The sequence below is a fragment of the Pygocentrus nattereri genome, chromosome 23 (genome assembly GCF_015220715.1).
Source record: "Pygocentrus nattereri isolate fPygNat1 chromosome 23, fPygNat1.pri, whole genome shotgun sequence".
NCBI lineage: Eukaryota > Metazoa > Chordata > Actinopteri > Characiformes > Serrasalmidae > Pygocentrus > Pygocentrus nattereri.
Window position 1 is genome coordinate 5,055,858 of NC_051233.1, and position 21,094 is coordinate 5,076,951.

At 41.7% G+C, this 21,094-nt stretch overlaps 1 protein-coding gene across 6 annotated transcripts in view; it reads left to right on the forward strand.

Moving 5' to 3' along the window:
* Positions 1-21,094, forward strand: part of rgs3a (regulator of G protein signaling 3a) — a 318,323-nt gene that overhangs the window by 272,309 nt on the left and 24,920 nt on the right. For all 6 annotated transcript variants that reach the window (XM_017720342.2, XM_017720344.2, XM_017720343.2 and 3 more), the window contains one exon: positions 15,226-15,296. In XM_017720342.2, the coding sequence (XP_017575831.2) occupies positions 15,226-15,296 (71 nt within the window). The remainder of the gene's footprint in view (positions 1-15,225; positions 15,297-21,094) is intronic.

The following is a 21,094-nucleotide window of genomic DNA, read 5'->3' on the forward strand; positions in this document are numbered from 1 at the left end:
ACTGTTATGATGTCAGGCATGTAACAATAGCTGTTCGTGGTATCTAGAACCATTTTCAAAAAATATACAGCACATTCTTTGTCGATCCGAAGAAGCTTTTCACCATGCAAAGAAGCATTTAAGCATGAAATAGTTCAATACCGAAATTAAGCTTCTAAATAGAACCATCTCCTACTAAAGAACCCTAAAAGAACCATCTTATTTAAGAGTGCAGCTTTTCAGCCATTTTAATCTAAAGGTTTATAGTGATCTCAATATGTGAGTTGATTTTTTTTAAACAAATAGTTTTTATTTAGTACCTTTAAAGTAGGAAAATGTACATTTGGAAGCACAAATATTATGTCAGTTTAATAACTCATTTTCTGGTTAAAACTTCATTGGTGGAACATCTGTCCTCTATGGGGCAGTCGTGTGCTGGAGGTCAGGGAACTGGCTCTGTGACCGGGAGGTTGCCGGTTTGATCCCCAGTGCCAACTGCTCCCCGGGCACTGTGGATAAGGCTGCCCACCGCCCTGGGCAAGTGTACTCACTGCCCCCTTGTGTGTGTGTGTGCTCACTAGTGTGTATGTGGTGTTTCACTTTGTGGATGGGTTAAATTACCCACATTTGTGGCACTAATAAGTATCACTCAATGCATTTTCGCCAATCAGTTGCATTGTGAAAAGGTGGGGTGGGAAGGTTGGAGACTGAACAGCCCTGTTTATTAGAAGACCAGTATTTCTGACTGGAATAGCTTCCTATGAACTATTATGTAGTCTTGATCTTTGAAAAGTCGAAAATAGTGAGGGGGAAAAAAACCAAATCGATGAGCAGGTTGTGTGCCTAGCACTATTAAATAAACATTGAACGAATACAGTACCGTAAAATAGTGAAAGCAAAAGTGCCGTCCAACAAAAATGACTCATCAGATCAACAATAAATGAGTTTATGCTGCCAGTATTTCATGCTTATTCGCAGATAGGCTGTACCCTGTATCCTAAGACTGTAAGGTCACCAGGTGATCTTTTTTGTGTCAGTGACAGACTATAAATATTTTTATCTAAAACAACACGCTTCAAACACAATGAAGCAACTTCCCAATGAAAGGCCTATTCAGAGGAGTCCATGCAGGGTTTTGTTTTCTTTGGCTACCAAAGCCTTGCCAACTCCAAGCTCCGAGCTTTGTTTGATTCGTCTGTTTCTTTAGTTGCAAAGTGTTCCATTGTAAGGTGGGTACCCTCGGGACAGAGGCCACGTCCTGCATGGAAATTTCCCCCTTTCTGCTCTCACATGCAGCTTGCACAATGCTAGGAAACCCAATCTTTAAAAATTGTTCATGTAGTCTGGTTAGTACCCCAGAGTAACACTACAAGAAACACTACTATAGCCTTCTGGGCTTTGCTTGGGGCATTGTTAAAGGGCAGCAGTAAAGAGTAAATCGGAAGAAATTGTAGGTATTGAAGGAAGTCTTGATTAACGGGATATAATTTGCACAAACTGTTCAGAACTGACCTTCTGTGAAACAACAGTAAGCTAGAGGGTGAGAGGTTAGGAACATGCTGAAAGCGAGGAATTGAGATATTGAAGCATGTGTGAGTGTGTGTATTGGCGGGTGTGTTATTTGCTGTTCATGTTTGGGAACTCGAGCCAGGGCTGAAACTGACTGTACTCACGTTTGCTTGCTGCTAAAGCCACACTCTGCTGCAGAGAGAACTTGTTAGCAAACACATTTCAAAATAAACAGCTCCTTATCTCTTCATACATACACATGTGGCTGTGTTTAGGGTACTGACTGAACATTCTCATAGCCTTCTGTGCCTCCATCACACGTAATATTTGACTCACTCTCAATGGCCATTTTACTTAGAAACCCCTGCTCCTAAGAATCAACAGTACTAGTCAGGCCTGGTCAGGTCAAGTCTCAGATTTATCAAGAATAGTTGGGCCTGGTCAGGTCAAGTCTCAGATTTATCAAGAATAGTTGGGCCAGGTCAGGTCAAGTCTCAGATTCATCAAAGGTAGTTGGGCCTGGTCAGGTCAGGTCTCAGATTCATCAAAAGTAGTTGGGCCTGGTCAGGTCAGGTCTCAGATTCATCAAAAGTAGTTGGGCCTGGTCAGGTCAAGCCTCAGATTTATCAATAATAGTTGGGCCTGGTCAGTTCAAGTCTCAGATTTATCAAGAATAGTTGGGCCTGGTCAGGTCAGGTCTCAGATTCATCAAAAGTAGATGGGCCTGGTCAGGTCAGGTCTCAGATTCATCAAAAGTAGTTGGGCCTGGTCAGGTCAAGCCTCAGATTTATCAATAATAGTTGGGCCTGGTCAGGTCAAGTCTCAGATTTATCAAGAATAGTTGGGCCTGGTCAGGTCAGGTCTCAGATTCATCAAAAGTAGATGGGCCTGGTCAGGTCAGGTCTCAGATTCATCAAAAGTAGTTGGGCCTGGTCAGGTCAAGCCTCAGATTTATCAATAATAGTTGGGCCTGGTCAGGTCGAGTCTCAGATTTATCAAGAATAGTTGGGCCTGGTCAGGTCAGGTCTCAGATTCATCAAAAGTAGATGGGCCTGGTCAGGTCAGGTCTCAGATTCATCAAAAGTAGATGGGCCTGGTCAGGTCAGGTCTCAGATTCATCAAAAGTAGTTGGGCCTGGTCAGGTCAAGCCTCAGATTTATCAATAATAGTTGGGCCTGGTCAGGTCAAGTCTCAGATTTATCAAGAATAGTTGGGCCTGTTCAAGTCAAGTCTCAAATTTATCAATTTTGTTCAAGTTTAACAGTACTAGTCGGGTCTGGTTAGGCTGAATCTCAAATTTAGCAGTACTAGTTGGGCTGTGTCAGATCGAGCGTCAAATTTAGCAGTACTAACAGGGTCTGATTGGAATAACTCATATTTAGCAGTCCTAGTAGGGTCTGGTTGAATCAGGTCTCAAGTGTAGGATTACTAATCGGGTCAATTCAAATCGAGCCTCAAGTTTAGCAGCACTAATCAGATCTGGTCGAACTGGACCTCAAATTTAGCAGTACCAGTCAAGGGGGTCGGATTGAGTCTCAAATTTAGCAGTACACGTCAGGTGTGGTTGGATCGAGTTTCGATTTTGACAGTCTCATTCAGAAGTGCTGGTCAAGTCTGGTCAAATCAAATCTCGGATTGAGCCTGTTTGGATTGAGTCTTGAATTCAGCTGTACTTTTGTGTAAATTTGGACAATAGCTGAAGAAATTTGGCAGCTTAAAACATTGTTCTGTACACATATTTACGTACTTAAAAAAGGTCTGTTGCTGAAAGTTCTCTTTCACAGCTCCGGTATTTGCAAACATCTTATGCAACAGCTCTGTATTGATTTCTCTGGCGGAGCCCTTTTCAGTGTTGGTCTGCGCTGCTGGTGCTGGTGCTGTTGTCCTACTGTTTATGCCATTTTTGCTGTCCCTAGTCAGTGACCGATCTCCACGGCCTGCCTGAATGACAGTAGCTTCAGTGAAGACTCAGGTAGACGAGTTCCCCTGGAGAACGTTTTCCTCTGACGCATTCTTCGCTCTCGCCCCAACAGAGAAGTGTGGTGACCCCTGTGGCCTTTGTGGGCCTTACCTGCGGGGTCTCAGTCCCTTCAGAGCTGGCCAGCAGATGTTTCTACGATTAGCCTTTTTCTGTCTTCGTCGTCAGGCCATTCTCACCCACTTTCACTCTTTCTTTTCTCTTTTCCTGTCTTTCTATAGCTCTCTCTCCTTTTTATCTCACTCTCCTGTCTTTCTATAGCTCTCTCTCCTTTTTATCTCACTCTCCTGTCTTTCTATAGCTCTCTCTCCTTTTTATCTCGCTCTCCTGTCTTTCTATAGCTCTCTCTCCTTTTTATCTCTCACTCTCCTGTCTTTCTATAGCTCACTCTCCTTTTTATCTCACTCTCCTGTCTTTCTATAGCTCTCTCTCCTTTTTATCTCTCACTCTCCTGTCTTTCTATAGCTCTCTCTCCTTTTTATCTCACTCTCCTGTCTTTCTATAGCTCTCTCTCCTTTTTATCTCTCACTCTCCTGTCTTTCTATAGCTTTCTCTCCTTTTTATCTCTCACTCTCCTGTCTTTCTATAGCTCTCTCTCCTTTTTATCTCACTCTCCTGTCTTTCTATAGCTCTCTCTCCTTTTTATCTCACTCTCCTGTCTTTCTATAGCTCTCTCTCCTTTTTATCTCACTCTCCTGTCTTTCTATAGCTCTCTCTCCTTTTTATCTCTCACTCTCCTGTCTTTCTATAGCTCTCTCTCCTTTTTAACTCACTCTCCTGTCTTTCTATAGCTCTCTCTCCTTTTTATCTCACTCTCCTGTCTTTCTATAGCTCTCTCTCCTTTATCTCTCACTCTCCTGTCTTTCTATAGCTCTCTCTCCTTTTTATCTCACTCTCCTGGCTTTCTATAGCTCTCTCTCCTTTATCTCTCACTTTCCTGTCTTTCTATAGCTCTCTCTCCTTTATCTCTCACTCTCCTGTCTTTCTATAGCTCTCTCTCCTTTATCTCTCACTCTCCTGTCTTTCTATAGCTCTCTCTCCTTTATCTCTCACTCTCCTGTCTTTCTATAGCTCTCTCTCCTTTTTATCTCTCACTCTCCTGTCTTTCTATAGCTCTCTCTCCTTTATCTCTCACTTTCCTGTCTTTCTATAGCTCTCTCTCCTTTATCTCTCACTCTCCTGTCTTTCTATAGCTCTCTCTCCTTTATCTCTCACTCTCCTGTCTTTCTATAGCTCTCTCTCCTTTTTATCTCTCACTCTCCTGTCTTTCTATAGCTCTCTCTCCTATCTTTTTCCCTTTTTTCTCTCCTTTCTTTCTCTCTCTCCTTTCTCTTTTTCTGTATTGTCTCTAGCTCTCTCCTTTTTCATTATCTTTCTCCGTTCTTTTTTACCTCTCTCTCCTATTTCTCTTCATTTTCTCTCTCTCCTCTTTCTCTCTGTCTCACCCGTTCTTTCTACATCTCTCTCCTATCTCCCTCTCTTTCTCTCCATTTTCCCTCCCATCTCCCTCTCAAGTCCTCTCCTTTCCCTCTTTCTCTCTCCTTTGTCTCTTGCTTCTTTCTCTCTCCATTCTCCAGTTTCTCCTTCTCTTTCTCTTTCCCTTCTCACGCCAGGCCTCACTCCTTTGTTCCTCTTTTTCTTGTTCTCTGTCCTTTCTCTTCCCAACCCCCTCTCCCTTCTCTCTCTTCATTCACACTCTCCTGTCTTTCCCTGCTTTATTTTTCCTTTGTGTTTCTGGCTTTTTCTTTCATTTCTTGCTCTCTCACTCTCTTTCATCGTCCTCATTTCTCTTTTTAGCGTTCCCTGTCTCTCCTTTTTTATATCTTTTTCATATGGCGCTCTCTCCCCCATGTCTCTCTCCCCCCTTCTTTCCCTCTTTTTTCTGTCTCCTTTCTCCCTCTCTCTCTTTTATCTTTCTCTCTCTCAGTCTTTCTGCTCTCATTCTCTCCCCTCCTCTCTGTCTCAGTGCAGCTCTCCAAACTCTAACTCTTTCTCTGCTTCATCACTTTTTTTTTCTCTGCACCAAAGTAGCCTGTGTGTGTGTGTGAGTGTGTGTGTATGTGTGTGCGTGTGTGTGTGTGAGTGTGTGTGTGAGTGTGTGTATGTGTGTTTGTGTGTGTGTGTGCGTGTGTGAGTGTGTGTATGTGTGTGTGAGTGTGTGTGTGAGTGTGTGTATGTGTATGTGTGTGTGTGTGAGTGTGTGTTTGTGTGTGTGTATGTGTGTGTGTGTGTGTGTGTGTGTGTGTGTGTGTGTGTGTGTGTGTGTGTGTGTGTGTGTGTGTGTGTGTGTGTGTGTGTGGGGCTATATTTAGCAGAGTTGTGCTGAACAGACGGTGTTCGTGCTGTGTGATGGAGCCGGTTTGTGTGGTACACAGAAGGAATGGAGCTGCGTTTGGAGGAATGAGCACCTCAGAGCGTCTTCCATGTAATTCCACACAGTGCTGATTGCGCGAGAGCCGGTTGGTTAGTGTGTGTTTTTTGCAGAATGCATGAAAGAAGCTGAATCAGAAGCATTTCTCATATCAACAGCATAAACTGTGCATTGCAAAAAACACCACCAGCTCTCAGTAGACGCTTCTGTTTAAATGTGAAGGCTTATCAGTTTTTGTGGAAGCTAATCAGTTTAGCCATGCTGCCTTTACTGTGCATGCATATTCACGCTTCCATTCAGCTGTACACACAGTACAGCAGCAGTGCACAACCGTCTGGCGTCACCTTGACTGCTTTTGACATTTCTGTCATATTGTTTGTTTCACTATTATTTTTCATATAAATACAGGAGGCGGCTGCATGCTAATCCTTCAGGTATACACCAATCAGGCGTAACATCATGACCACCTCCATCGTACATTTTGTCAGCTCCACTTACTGTATAGCTGCACTCTGTAGTTCTACAGTTACAGACTGTAGTCCATCTGTTTCTCTGATACTCTGTTACCCTGTTCTTCAGTGGTCAGGACCCCCATGGACCCTCACAGAGCAGGTACTATTTGGGTGGTGGGTCATTCTCAGCACTGCAGTAACAGTGATATGGTGGTGGTGTGTTAGAGTGTGTTGTGCTGGTACAAGTAGATCAGACACAGCAGTGATGAAGGACTAGAGGATAACCAGCACAAACTGTGCAGCAGCAGATGATCCGGTTTCCCTCGCTGCCCTGCCTCTGAACCCATAGATCACTGCAATGCCCTGTCTCAGCACGCCCCTTTAGCTGAAAAGAGTGGGGTGTTGTGACTCTTTTTGACTTTCCCAGTTCATTTCTTTTTTTGAAATTTCCACACATTTCCATTAAAATATACACTCACCAGCCACTTTATTAGGTACACCTTGCTAGTAAAAGGTTAGACCCCCTTTTGCCTTCAGAACTGCTTTAATTCTTCATGGCAGACTTTCAACAAGGTGTTGGAAACGTTCCTCAGAGATTCTGGTTGGTTATTTGAGTTCCTGTTGTCTTTCTATCATCTGGAACCAGTCTGCCCGTTCTCCTCTGACCTCTCACATCAACAAGGCATTTTCGTCCACACAACTGACCGCTCACTGGATGTTTCCTCTTTTGCGGACCGTTCTCTGTAAACCCTAAAGATGGTTGTGCGTGAAAATCCCAGCTGCCCGTCTGGCACCAACAACCACGCCACGTTCAAAGTCCCTTAAATCCCCTTTCTTCCCCGTTCTGATGCTCGGTCTGCACTTCAGCAAGTCGTCTTGACCACCTCTACATGCCTAAATGCACTGAGCTGCGGCCGTGTGATTGGCTGATTAGCTATTTGTGTTAACAAGCAGCTGAACCTAATAAAGTGGCCGGTGAGTGTATTCTGTTAACATAACTGAAGAAAAAGTGTTGAAGACCGACCAAGAAAACTCATTTTGAACATTTTATGAGGACTACGATGCCTTTAGCTTGGCCTGTTCATTTAACACAAGCTCAGTCAGGTTGAGAGCGAACGTCCGAGACTGAGGAGCAACAGTTTCTGCACAGATCGTCTGAATCTGCAGGCGGTCCCACGTCTCAGATCGATGAGTCATCTCAGCTGGCCGCATGTTTTAAGTTAGCCCTCTGTGACAGTGCGACCTCCCAGCAAACGAGGAGTTTACATTTTTCTGAGCTAGTAAATGACCTGTTTGAGGAAATGCAAGTAAATAGTTGTATTTCTGCTGACCACAGAATGGTCCAGCCGAGCAGCTGGACGTCATTACCGAGGCTCGTCCCAGCACTGCCGCTGAGAGCTTTATTGGAGGATGACTCTCAGTCTTAATGCACTTCCTCTCGTGCTATCGTTTGAGGGTGTGTGAGAAAGATCGAGAGAGATAGACGGAGAATTACAGAGGGAGAGAGAGAGAAGGAGGGTGGAATGTGAGAGAGAACAGTAATTCAGTCGTGCCATGACCTCGCTGTCCGGTGGGTTAAGAACGCCGTAAACAAACAGCCAAGTGTTTAGATCGAACGGCTGTCAAGACCAAACTACATCTCTGAGCGCTGACATATTCTAATGAGCCCCGTAAATGACGTTTCAGTCCTGCAACTTACCCATGCAGTAGACTAAACATGGAAAGTTGCTGTTCTATAGATACATAGTCACTTGAAATGTTGGGTTTCACTGCACTGTCTGCCTTAATTTGCACCATGTGTGGTTCAACCAGTCATGAATGAGATCTTCATTGGCAAATTTATTCCATTTTAAACAAATTTTAAGATCAGAATGATGTTTTTCTTGAGTCATTCAACAGAGACGTCCACTTTTTTATCTGTCCATAGGAGTCACTGGTGTTACTGACCGTCATTGGTGTCACACACAATCAAGGTCACACCAGAGACACTTAACGGCCGAATAACTGCTGTCCATCAAGGAGCATCCACTAAAATACTAAAATATGTCATTTAATCCGTTTGTGCTCTATTTCTTTCCACAGTTAACTAAGAATAAAGTCGGTCACACCGTTGACTTCAGCCAAAAGCTTCACATGAGCTGAATGAGAAAATCTCTGAGAACTGAAAGACACAGCGGATGCACTGTGTGCTTTTCTGCACAAGATCCTCAGAAAACGGGTAAAAGGAATTCGAGTGACATCATCAGTGTGATTTTTACTTCAAAATAAGAGATGGTTTGTTACGCAGTAGCACCGGTGACACGACTCCTGGGGACCACAACTTTTATTCGATATTTTATAATATTTATTTGTTCGCTTTATGTCATTCAATTCATATATTTCATAGTCATGTGTGGATTATTGCAGTTTAAAATACATAAAAAAGACGTGTTTGTAATGGCGGGACGGAGTAGCAGACGCTTGCGGATGAAAGGGAGATAGAGTTTAATCACCGGATAATGAGATGATCCAAAAAGAGGCAAAACACAAATCAAAGTCAGAGTCCAATCCAAATAGGTCATACACAGATCAGTCCAAACAAGCAACAGTACAAAACAGTCCAAACAAGAGGGCTAGGCAAGAGATAAACGTGGCAAAGGGCCAAAACACAGGAAACGCAAACAGGACAGAATGTAAACGCTCGGTGATCACATAGCAACACCTCGCAATGCGTCTATCTGAAGCCCGGGCTTAAATACTCTGAACAGACTAATGTGTACAGGTGTAGTGAGTCGGTATTCTGGGGGCTGAGATAGCTGATAGGACTGTTGGGGAAACACGTGATCTTCCGTGGATTCTTGGAGGTTTGAGTTCTCTAAGATGGAGTCCAAAGGCACATGATCCATCATGTGATCTCCCAGAGTATTCTGGGAGATGAAGTCCGCTTCTTCGTCTGAGACGCCTGAATGCGTGAAGGAGTCAGTAATCTGGGGACTGAGATAGCTGATAGGACTCTTGGGGAAACATGTGATCTTCCGTGGATTCTTGGAAGTTTGATTTCTCTAAGATAGAGTCCAAAGGCACATGATCTGTCATGTGATCTTCCAGAGTATTCTGGGAGATGAAGTCCGCTTCTTCGTCTGAGACGCCTGAATGCGTGACAGAGTCGGTAATCTGGGGACTGAGATAGCTGATAGGACCGTTGGGGAAACACGTGATCTTCCGTGGATTCTTGGAAGTTTGAGTTCTCGAAGATGGAAAAATAACTTCTTGTTCTCTATTGTAACCCTAACATTTCTCAATGTTTTCCTAGTGTAATATATTTGTATACACTGGGGACACAAACATGGACGTTTCCATAGAATGACCCATATGCTTGTCTTGTAACGTCGGCTTTTTTGCAGAATGTAGTTATTCGCAGCTTAGGGGGAAAGTTTCATGGCAGAAAGAAAAATGTTGAGTGTTTTGAGAAATTTAACAGTAGTTTTTCTTTTTTTTTACAGACAGGCTAACTTTTTGATGGCTTTACATTATTTGGCTGACACTCTTATCCAGAGCGACTTACAATTTGATCATTTTATACAAGTAGGTGAAGGTGGTGTTAGGAGTCTTGCCCAAGGACTCTTATTGGTATAGTGTAGGGTGCTTACCCAGGTGGGGGATTGAACCCCAGTCAAGGCAGGGGTGTTACCCACTACACCAACCAACCACTTATTTTTTCCAGTGTAGGGTGCTTACCCAGGTGGGGGATTGAACCCCAGTCTGCAGTGTAGAAGGCAGGGGTGTTACCCACTACACCAACCAACCACTTATTTTTTCCATTCCATTTCCATTCCGATTCCCATGCAACGTTAAGTTGAAATGTTGCCTATACAGACTGTCCATGCTGACAGTTGTACAAATTCAAGTAACCGAGTTTTCAAAAAAGGTCAAACAATGAAAATGTGATTAATTAAACAGTAACAAAACTGAGCATAACATTACGACTTCTTTATGATCTTTTAGTAGATGCTCTTGTCCAGTGTAACTTCCACAAAGTCCACAAAACCTTTGAGCTAAGTCGCTGCCACAAACAGGAGTAAGTGCGGAGACCTAGAGCTGATACCAGGATGGAAAGGTACACAGAGTTGAGACATTACATACGTGCAGTACAGCACTGCTTCACTTCTTGACTCCCTAACAGAAAATAAGAGTTTCACGATGTGTAAACATGTTTTTAGACGCCTTACATGCGTGTGAAAAACGTGATTTGGGGGAAGATATTTGACCATGTTTTAATGCAAAATTGCTGTTCATTTGCTGAATTTAAGATATTGAAAAAAAACTGGCTTGACATTCTGACCACCTCCTCGTTTCTGTGCTCACTGTCCAGTTTATCAGCTCCACTTACTGTATAGCTGCACTCTGTAGTTCTACAGTTACAGACTGTAGTCTGTTAGCCCCCTTTTAGGACCCCTATGGACCCTCACAGAGCAGGTACTGTCTGGGTGGTGGATCATTCTCAGCAAGGCAGTAACACTGACGTGGTGGTGGTGTGTTAGTGTGCTCAGTGTTGCTCCTGGGAATAGTCCAGTGGTTCTCTATAGAGTTATGAGCTCTACACACTTAAAGAGATGGTTCTTAAAGGGTTCTTTAGTAAAGAGGGTGGTTCTGTTTAGAGCAATGAGTTCTACACTCTGCAAAAAGACAATTCTTCAAGGGTTCTTTAGTAAAGGGAGTGGTTCTATTTAGAGCTATGAGTTCTACACACTTACAAAAAGATGGTTCTTCTATGGTTCTTTAGTAAAGAGGGTGGTTCTGTTTAGAGCAATGAGTTCTAAACTCTGCAAAAAGACAATTCTTCAAGGGTTCTTTAGTAAAGGGAGTGGTTCTATTTAGAGCTATGAGTTCTACACACTTACAAAAAGATGGTTCTTCTATGGTTCTTTAGTAAAGAGGGTGGTTCTGTTTAGAGCAATGAGTTCTAAACTCTGCAAAAAGACAATTCTTCAAGGGTTCTTTAGTAAAGGGAGTGGTTCTATTTAGAGCTATGAGTTCCAAACACTTACAAAAAGATGGTTCTTCTATGGTTCTTTAGTAAAGGGGGTGGTTCTGTTTAGATCCATACGTATTACACGCTTAACAAAGATGGTTCTTCAGGGATTCTCTAGTAAAGGGAACGGTTCTACTTAGACCCATAAGTTCTAAGAACCATGTCATGCTTAAATAGTTCTTTGCATGGTCAAATTGTTATTCAAATTGACGGAGAACACGTTGTATATAGTTCTGTATAGAACTGTATAGAAGTATTCTGCTATTGCTACAATGTCAAGCTTGTAACAATATAAAAAACACATTTTCAGTCAATCTAAAGAACCATTTCACCATGCAAAGAACCATTTAAACCTTTAAAGGGCCCTCCCGGTGGTTTATTACACACATAGTTACGGAATAATAAGCCTTAGTATCTAGTAAGCTTGGGATCTAAAGTGGTTAGGCATTAAATGGCTGTATAAAGAACTCGGAGTTTGAAATAGAACACCTGCCTTTCCTAAAGAACCCTTGGAAAAGCATCTTTTTTGTAGATATTTCAGGCCAGTCTGTTTGTAAATGAATGGGGATAAAGAAGATTTCACATCATCATCTTGATCTTCTCAGGATGCTCGGGATATTAGGACATGAAAGATATGGAGCAAAGTTCAGGATAGCCTCAAACATATGTTGAGGTTTCCCACTCCGGCACACTATGCAGCACTCGTGGAACGCTTCCCCTGGGCCTCTTCGGTACCCTGTTTCTCATGTTCCAGTTCTAAGATTAGCCATTTTATTTTGTTGGCAAGTTTGACCACATTGACCCCCCCGTGGGATTTTGGGTAGAGTTCTCGAGTTTCTGTTCTTCAGCGTCTCTCACGCCGCTGTGGTTTATAATAAAACAGCTGACCTGGCCGTTTTAGGCTAGTAATGTAGTCAAAGCCGGACACTGGCTGTTACACGCTGACAGCTGCTGACCGGAGATGAATGCAAATGAACGGAGGAGCCGGCAAGCAGTGTGCTGTGGGAATCCAGAGTCAGAACAGAGTGAACAGTGGTGTGAACTGTCAGACCATCTGTATTGACCCTCTTGTCCCAAAGAAAGAGTCAATGGCCAGAGCCAGTTTATTTAGTCAGGATTTATTCTCGCCCTGAATCGAACTCCAGCTGGATTTCCTTTACAAACGTCTCCAACGACTTCATAGAAGATCCCAAAATTCACATTGTGCTCTAAGTGCACGCATGATTGCACTCTCAGGACACTGAAAGTACACTTTGCACTTGTGTGACCACAAGCTTGACTTTGTATCATGGGCTTTGTATCATGGGCTTGGTATCATGCTCTGTTACATTATGCACTTTGCCGTTATGTGTTTGTGGGCTCAGTGCTGAGCTTATAGAAGCTGTCGTCTCTGTTTGCTTACTGACGAGGAGGGCATTGCTTATTTTCCTCAGTGCTTTTTTAGAACACTTTGTACGTTGCCTAGACCTGCGACGTGACTTTATGAGCTGTTTTTGAGGGGTGACAGGCCCGTTTTCAGTACATGAATGTTGTAGAGGTAGTATTAACCAGTTGCATGACCCTACAGCTTAAACAGATTAGGCTGTTGATCTACGATTGCCTGTAATGTACATGTACACTCTCAGTTATGAGTAATGTCATTGTTTACTAATTACACCGCTCTCTCTTATCTCTCTACTTACTGACCCCAAGTCTTACGAAATCTACTCAAACACAGACACTGCCTTTTAGATCTTTGCACAACCTGTTGTCAGTTGAAGTTGCTTTGTTATGCTGATCGGTGAACATTTTCTCTTTGTCTTGTATGGAGGGAAGTTAGGAAGAAGAAGAGCTGGTGCTAGAGCTAGAACGTCTGGAAAAGAGCAACTTCTCAATCCTTACTTTCAAGTTCCCCATGGAAAAGCCCCTAAAGACAAAAAGCCTTTGAGTTTGTTTTGTCTAACATCCCATTTTGAATGCATGTAGCGGTCTGCCACAAATGCCTTTTTAGACATTGAACATGACATTCATTCAACATGGGTAATGTCATTTGTTAATAAAGGCTGCTATGGCTTGCTGGGCATTCTTTGTGACTGTTTTCTAGCTATGTTAGTTTCCAATTAGTAATCATTTTTAATTCGGTATCTGTTAGTTTATAATAACATAATAAAAATAAATAAATAAAAACGACTAAACTTTTGAATAGATTACATGGGCAAGTCTGTATACCGTCACTCTACAAATCTCTAAAATAACTTGACAGGGAAAAGCATAAACATTCTTAAAGTGTAACTATGTAACATTTGTGGATTTGGAGACCTCTCTGGTGGAAATGTGTAATTGCTCGTGACATTTGTAACATGGGCTGTGCTTCAGACCCCTTCCCCAGATAGATGAATTTGACAGTTACGAGTGCATGGGAAAAGTTTTAAAAGACTCTGTCAAAACTTGTGAGTGATCTACTATTGCCATCATATCTTCATCAGTATGATGTTGATTTTGCTTTTGAGACCTAAACATTGAGCCGGACCGTCTTTTTGGGATTGCATGTGTGACATAAATGCATAAAGAGTCTCGTGAAATCCAACCTGACTGTAAAGTGAGGAAAGTGGGTTTGTTGCCCTGAGGCAACAAAGTGATTTTGGAGCATTTCTGTTGATCCAATCATAATACTTGACACAATGTAAAGGACAGCCATCACATTTAAATGATTTAGAAATAAAAATTGTAGGTACATTTTTTTTACCATGACGATATTCGTGTGCAGCAAATTGGCCGCCGTTCTACACAACAGTGTTCCAGGTCTTGCTTTTCAGCAACATTACAGATCTTAGAGTTACTGAGACCATCATAAACATGCAGTGTGCAAATATTTGTGTAACTGTCCGTGCCAAGAACAGCTACTTATTGTCCAGCCACAGTATGAAAGCTCTGGCCCATGTATGGCCATCATTCTCCAGACCTAGGGTCAGAATAGGGTGTCTGTGCACATCCTACAATGGGTCATTCTTTCTCAGCTTGGTTCTTCCTCCCAAGACAGAAACACACACAGGTTGGTTTTTATACAGTGCCAGGACATGTGGTCATACACACATCCCATAAAGATGTTTCATTTGTAGGTATGTATTAAAATGTCCCTTATTCTTAATATGCAATTTATATGCAATAATAAGATGTCGCGTATGTCCCATAAACATACCACTGCTGTTGGAACAAAACCTTATATGTCCATTGTGCTCGTTTTTTCATCATTTGGAAACACAAGCTGTCCTTTACATTGTGTACATCTTCTGAAAGTTGACATTAAAACTTAATCTTAACTTTTATACCTGAAAAAAGAAACATTTTTGCTCTTTCCGTAACAAAAAGGGCCACTTTCTTTAATCAGGTACCTTTCAAATGTTAATTAGCCCTCTTGTTGTCTTGAAAAGGTACAAAAACCAACCCATTCACACACACCGATCGGAAGACCCCTCCCCCGACCTCCTGCCCATGAGTTTTGGGCAGACAGATTACTGCCTGCTCACCCTCCTTAACACCCCCTCCACCCCTCCCTGTTCATCCATGCTCCCCTTAGCCAATCAGAAACCTCCAAGCAAAGGAAGGTAACATGACTCCAAGGTCCGAGCCTGAGGTTTTAATCTTGGGCACGCTTCAGGCCAACAGCAGTGGTCACACACTCTCACACTTCTCATGCACACACAGGCGCTGTGCTTCGGCCTGGGTGCTGAGGATTAGACCGGCTGGGGTCACACAAATACTTACACACACTCCATCACAAACACCCCCCAGGACTGTGTCCAATGTTGCCTCTTACGGATTAAGCAGGCTAGAGTTCGGACTTGTAGGCTATAGACGGTTCTCTGGTTCTAGCCTGCTTGTTCTCCTTCTCCAAAGCTGGCCTGGATGGATGATGCCCACTGTTCTCATCTTCCTCTCCCCGCAGCTCAGCGCTGGTTCCGATTGCAGCTGTGACGAAGGCCCTGACGGCACCAAGAAGAAGAAGTCCAAGAACCTGTAAGTCGATTTCCTCTTCCTTTCTTCTCTTATAGTAAATTGTCTTGCTAGGTTAGTAAGAAGGTGACAGAGCTGGTGGCCCACCATTCATTCTGCTGGTCAATGTAGAAGCTGCACTCCTCAAAACAAAGGTTCCAAAATCATTGCATAGAAGGTTCCTCAAGGAATCAAAAGAGGATCTTCAATGGCATCACCCCAGAGAACGCTTTATTTTAGAGAGTGTGTGATGAGGCGGTTTTGGTTCCAGTATTTACAGTATCTTATCACTGTTGTTGGTAGAAAAAAACCTCGTATCTCCATTTTTGTCATTTTTCAGTTTTAGCCATTATCTAAAAATACCTGTTGCCCTTTACATTGTGTACATTTCATGAAGAACGGACCAAAAGAAACGGCCCTGAATTACTTGGGGAAAAAGTCTGGTTCCATTGACTTACATGTAAAATGAAATAGGTTTTTCTTTCTCCTGTAAAGTTACCATTTGGAGATACGAGGTTTTCTTCCAACAACAGTGTTATGTTACCACATTCCACAACTAACTTTTATATTTGATTGATTGCGTTCTGCTGCTATTTGATTTGAACTGTAGATATCAAGCCATACAGGAGCTTGATAGCTCCATGTCAGTTCCACAAACTACTGTATGCTAAATACTTAGTTGAAAACGTGAAATTTGAGTGTTTGTTCTCATCTTAAATGGCTTATATGTTCACCAAAGTGGGACAGTAATGTGTTTGCTTGAGAAAAACATGGAATAAAATTGCTAGCTTGTCTCTGGCTTATCAGATCTTGGGAAAAATCTAGCTAAGTCATGGTAACACCTGGACATCCAAGCACTGGTCTTTAAATATTGTTCACGGGTTTGTTTTTGGAGTAATAGTAAGGTAACAGAAGTGACCTGGAAGGCTGATCTTAGGCTTTTAAGTGAACAGTTCGTTGTTATCACCATGTACATAGTGAGCCACAGAGTTTATGTACACATGCCAAGCTAAGCTGTGGCTACGGTTGGAGATTAGGCTAATACCTGAAGGGATTTTGACCAGCTCCGACGAGTTTAGATTTAGGGGATCATAGATTCCCTCACACTGGTAGAACAAAATGTATTCGGATGTTTCCTTTTAAACGTTCCCCCCAATCAGGATCCGTTCTATCGGTGCTTGATATATTTACACGTATGGTTTCAGTCGAAAAATAGGCTAAGTTCTAGCTCAGACTCTTTGTCAGAGGCGTTTTCTTTGTGAGTGATCTCCAGAAGGTGTTAAAGCTGTGATCAGTGAGTGTGGATGTTCTCACTGACCAGTATTGGGCATTGCTGGAAGCAAGGCCTTATCAGTGTAAGGACTTAAGTCGATCAGAGATAGCTGATCTCCCCCTCTCTCATAGAGGTGTAAAGAGCTGGAGGGGGTTCAGCTTGTTGCTGGGGTTGCTTGTCATTTGTTGATTCACCACCGTGCCCACCAAAGATCACACCTTCCAAGACAATGGATTCAAAATGACTGCCTAGACTTGTTAAGCTTCCTGATTTCTCAGCTTCAGAGTGTGTTGTCACCAGGGTTGGGTAGAATACTTTGAAAAAGTGATGAAGATTGAAGACTGAATACACTCTCCTAAATATATGTAGTATTGTGTTCCATTACAATACATTAAAAAACATTAAAAACACATTCAGAATACATATGGAATACATTTTGGTAACTCAGCAACGCTGCGATTAATCACTGATCATCAGGTTGATTCATCAGTCTACTCAGTCTTTAGCAGAGCTCAGTAACACTGAGATTAATCACTGATCATCACGTTGATTCATCAGCCTACTCAGGCTTTCTGAGCCATAATCAGATGATTTGATTTGACCCATAATTAGATGATTTGATTTGACCCATAATTAGATGATTTGATTTGACCCATAATCAGATGATTTGATTTGACCCATAATCAGATGATTTGATTTGACCCATAATCAGATGATTTGATTTGACCCAATAATCAGATGATTCGATTTGACCCAATAATCAGATGATTTGATTTGACCCATAATCAGATGATTCGATTTGACTCATAATCAGATGATTTGATTTGACCCATAATTAGATGATTTGATTTGACCCATAATCAGATGATTCGATTTGACCCATAATTAGATGATTTGATTTGACCCATAATTAGATGATTTGATTTGACCCATAATCAGATGATTTGATTTGACTCATGTTTCAAACCAATATTTTTTGGCACATGTTTATATTTTAGAGAAGGACAGAACGTTTAGCTGATGCTTAGCTACTGGAATACAATGTCATCATTTTATACATTTTACTGCATTCGTAACCTTAATAAATAAACCTCCATAATCCTAATCCAAATAGAGTTAGTCTCAGGTTCATAAATGTGTATATATTGTTATTGTGAAGCAACAAATATTCAAATGTTCTGTCAAAAATGAGGCTCTGCCACTCATGCAGACGGCTTTGTTGAATACAGTGGGAGCATACTGGTGTTACTCTCTTGCGTTGTTTGCTGTTAGGCAAGATGTTATTAATGATATTTTTTCAGTCTGCTTGTTACCTGTGATAAACCTGGTGGCTGGTACTAGAGAGGGATCACTATACTGTCAGAAATGAGCACTAAGGCTGAGAAGATCAGCACGACTTCTCACAGAGTAGCGCAACCTTGAGTGCATTATTGTGAGTAAACCAATTATTACATTTTTTATTAGATTTTGAGACAATAATAACAACAAAACTCCAATTAGTTCTATGTAGTGCTGTTGTGGTGCCGGGATTTCCTTTAAAAGCTGAGCTCTGCCATTTGGTTGACAATTTCTTTGATTGTCATGTTTGTAAGCTATAAACACCTTCATAACCTGTTATAATGCATTCATAAGGCATTATAGCCATGTGTTAAGAGTGAGGCTTCAAGTTGAAGTATTTACTGAAACACTAAGACATACACAATAAAGCCCTGACTTCCTTGGCACTGACAGTGTAACATGTTATTAACACTACTGTTAATGGATTCTATTGTATAATAAACAAGGCTATAAAGCCTTATGGATGTATTATAACATGTTATAAATGTGTTTATAGATACATTATAGATGACATTCCAAGTGTTACCAACTTTTGGTATTTGTAATAAGGTTGTTGCTGTTACTTTTTAAATACTTGGCTTTTGTTGCTATGGCAAATAAGTTGGACCGATACTTAAAGGGGTTATTGGCAGTCGTAGAATGCCAGTCAGCTCATTATGAGGCCGGAATTAACTGAGGTGTAATTAAAAGGTGTATTCAGCAAAAAAAAAAAAGAATTAAAACAAATTGTAGTGAAACTGACTCTTTGAATCGCTGAATCATTGAGACATTTCGTAAAGAATCATGATTCAACCAATATGATGTCAGAGGTTTACACCCGTATTGGAGAGGAGTATCCTTTAGCCACAGGGAGGTAGGGACTTGTATGGAAGAACGAGTTAGCAGGAGCGTCAGAGGATGTTGCACCTGGACGAGGCCCAAATGGGTCAGATGTATTTCATTGTGATTGAGACAATGGTGTCACGCGAGTGCTGTGTTACCATACAGTCAAACTCAGTGTCTCACAGCAGCTGTGCGTGCTGTGTTGTTTCAGCTGTCACTGGGAGCATGCCGGTGTGCGAGAGAGTCTTGGTTGTGAGTGTATGTGGAGCATCTGCCCTGCAGTCCTGAGTGCCCCTCACCACCCTGCACCACATCTGCCTTATGTTCCCTTTATTGGAATAGAGCTTTTCCTTTGAATGGGTCTTTTTTTCAGTCAGTTCACTTGAATATGGGCTAAATTCCTGGCTGACTGTGCAGGGCCAGTCGCACATACATACACACGCCTCCCACACACTTCACCTTCCTCTGCGCAGCTATGTGACGAGTCCGGCTGGCAGAAATAATTACAGAGTCATTATAGAACTTGTGGAATGTGTGTGCCTCTCGATGGGAGCTGAGCGGGAAACTGAACCCTATTCATTCAACAGGTAGCGAGAGAGAGGAGGAATGTGACGCCACGGGCGTCATAAGAAAGATTGATAACACTTTCGATGAATGTTACGTTTGTAAGCGTCTATAAACACATATATAACATGTTATAATGCATTCATAAGGCATTATAAACATGGTTATAAATGTTTCTAGAAACGAATTACACTGCATTACACGTATAGCCATGTTTATTATACATTATGAATTGTTAATGTAATGCATTATAAGTAGTGTTAATAATGTTATACTGTCAGTGCCAAAGACGTCAGTCCCAGCTTGGAGAGCGTGAAGATGAATATGAAGTTTATTTACATTCTGAGATTTCTGGTATTTTATTTCTCAGCGCTGGTGCTGTTAGAGCGGCATCGCTGGGACTGGGACAGTCCTGAATATTCAGATGCTCCAAACAGGCTGTCCAGCCGGGAATTATTGCTACAGTGCGCTTTTCTTACCTAAAGGAGGTACAAAGTTTTTCGGTAACCTTTCTGTGAATGTCACATTTGGATGCATCTATAAACACATCCATAACATGTTACAGTGTATTCATAAGGCATCAAAACCATATTATTATTATTTTTTTCCCAGTTAAAAAAAACGAGAGGCACTTTACACTGTGTGAGCATTCATAATTTAGAATTTTTGAAAAGCAGAGCTTTTACAGATGTCAGGAATATTATATCCTTCTTCTATGCAGTTACTTTACTATATAAGGGCATATAACGGGTGCTGTATAGGTCTGCCTGGTGCTGGGCAGTATTTATTAATCAGTGGAATATGAGACAGTGTGCTATTGTGAATAACATCATAGCTGTGATGTGGCCTTGCAGTAACCTTGTTTGTATGGACAGAGCATGAAACTGTCCTGCCAGGTTCACCTTAGCTTTGTCAATGCTTACCAGATTAACCAGAATGTCGCTGCTGATGAAAGAAAACCTTGCATCTCCAGTTTTGTTGTTTTTCAGATTTTGACATAATCTGAAAATGCCGGTGGGTCTTTACACTGTGTATACATTTCATAATGAAAGGACCAAAAGAAATGACCAAAATTACTTGGGAAAAAATTCTGGTTGCATTGACTTACATTAAAAGTAAAGTAGGTTTTTTCCTTCTCCTGTAAAGTGACCATTTTGGAGATACGAGGTTTTGTTCCGACAACAGTGACATGTTTTTGTTCCAGCCAGTAAAGCAATTCATTGCCCAGCTTGTTTGCCAACTTGTATTGTTTATTTCTGGCTAATTCCAGTTGATGTAAATGTTAGTTGATTAAAAAGCTTACTCTTCTTAGATATCTGACCAAATGGGCTTTAGGGTGCAGAGTAACGCAGCCGTCCCACCAAACATCTGTAAAACTTGCCTAGTAAGAAAACCCATTTCACTTAACTGGGAAAGAACATGAGGACTTGAGAGAGTGGTTAACCTTCAGTAGTGGTTAAGTTTAGATTACACTGAGTTTATCTAGTCGTGAACCTGGCGGATGAGCAAACCACTGATGTGTGAGCCAATATAGAACAAGACAACGAGCTTTGGGTACTTTGGGAACATTCGGTAACACTTTCTATGAATGTTGCGTTTGCAAGCATCTATATTTATAACATGGTTATAAATATTTATAAAAATGAATTACACTGAATTACACTTAATAGTCATGTTTATTATTCAGATGCTCCAAACAGTATAATACTGGATATGCAGTCAGTGCCAGGCTAACGGTGGTGCACATTAACAGTGGTGCACATTGACTTTCCCACATTGGGTGAAACTCTGAGGGCAGCTCTAGTTTAAACTCTGACATCTGAAG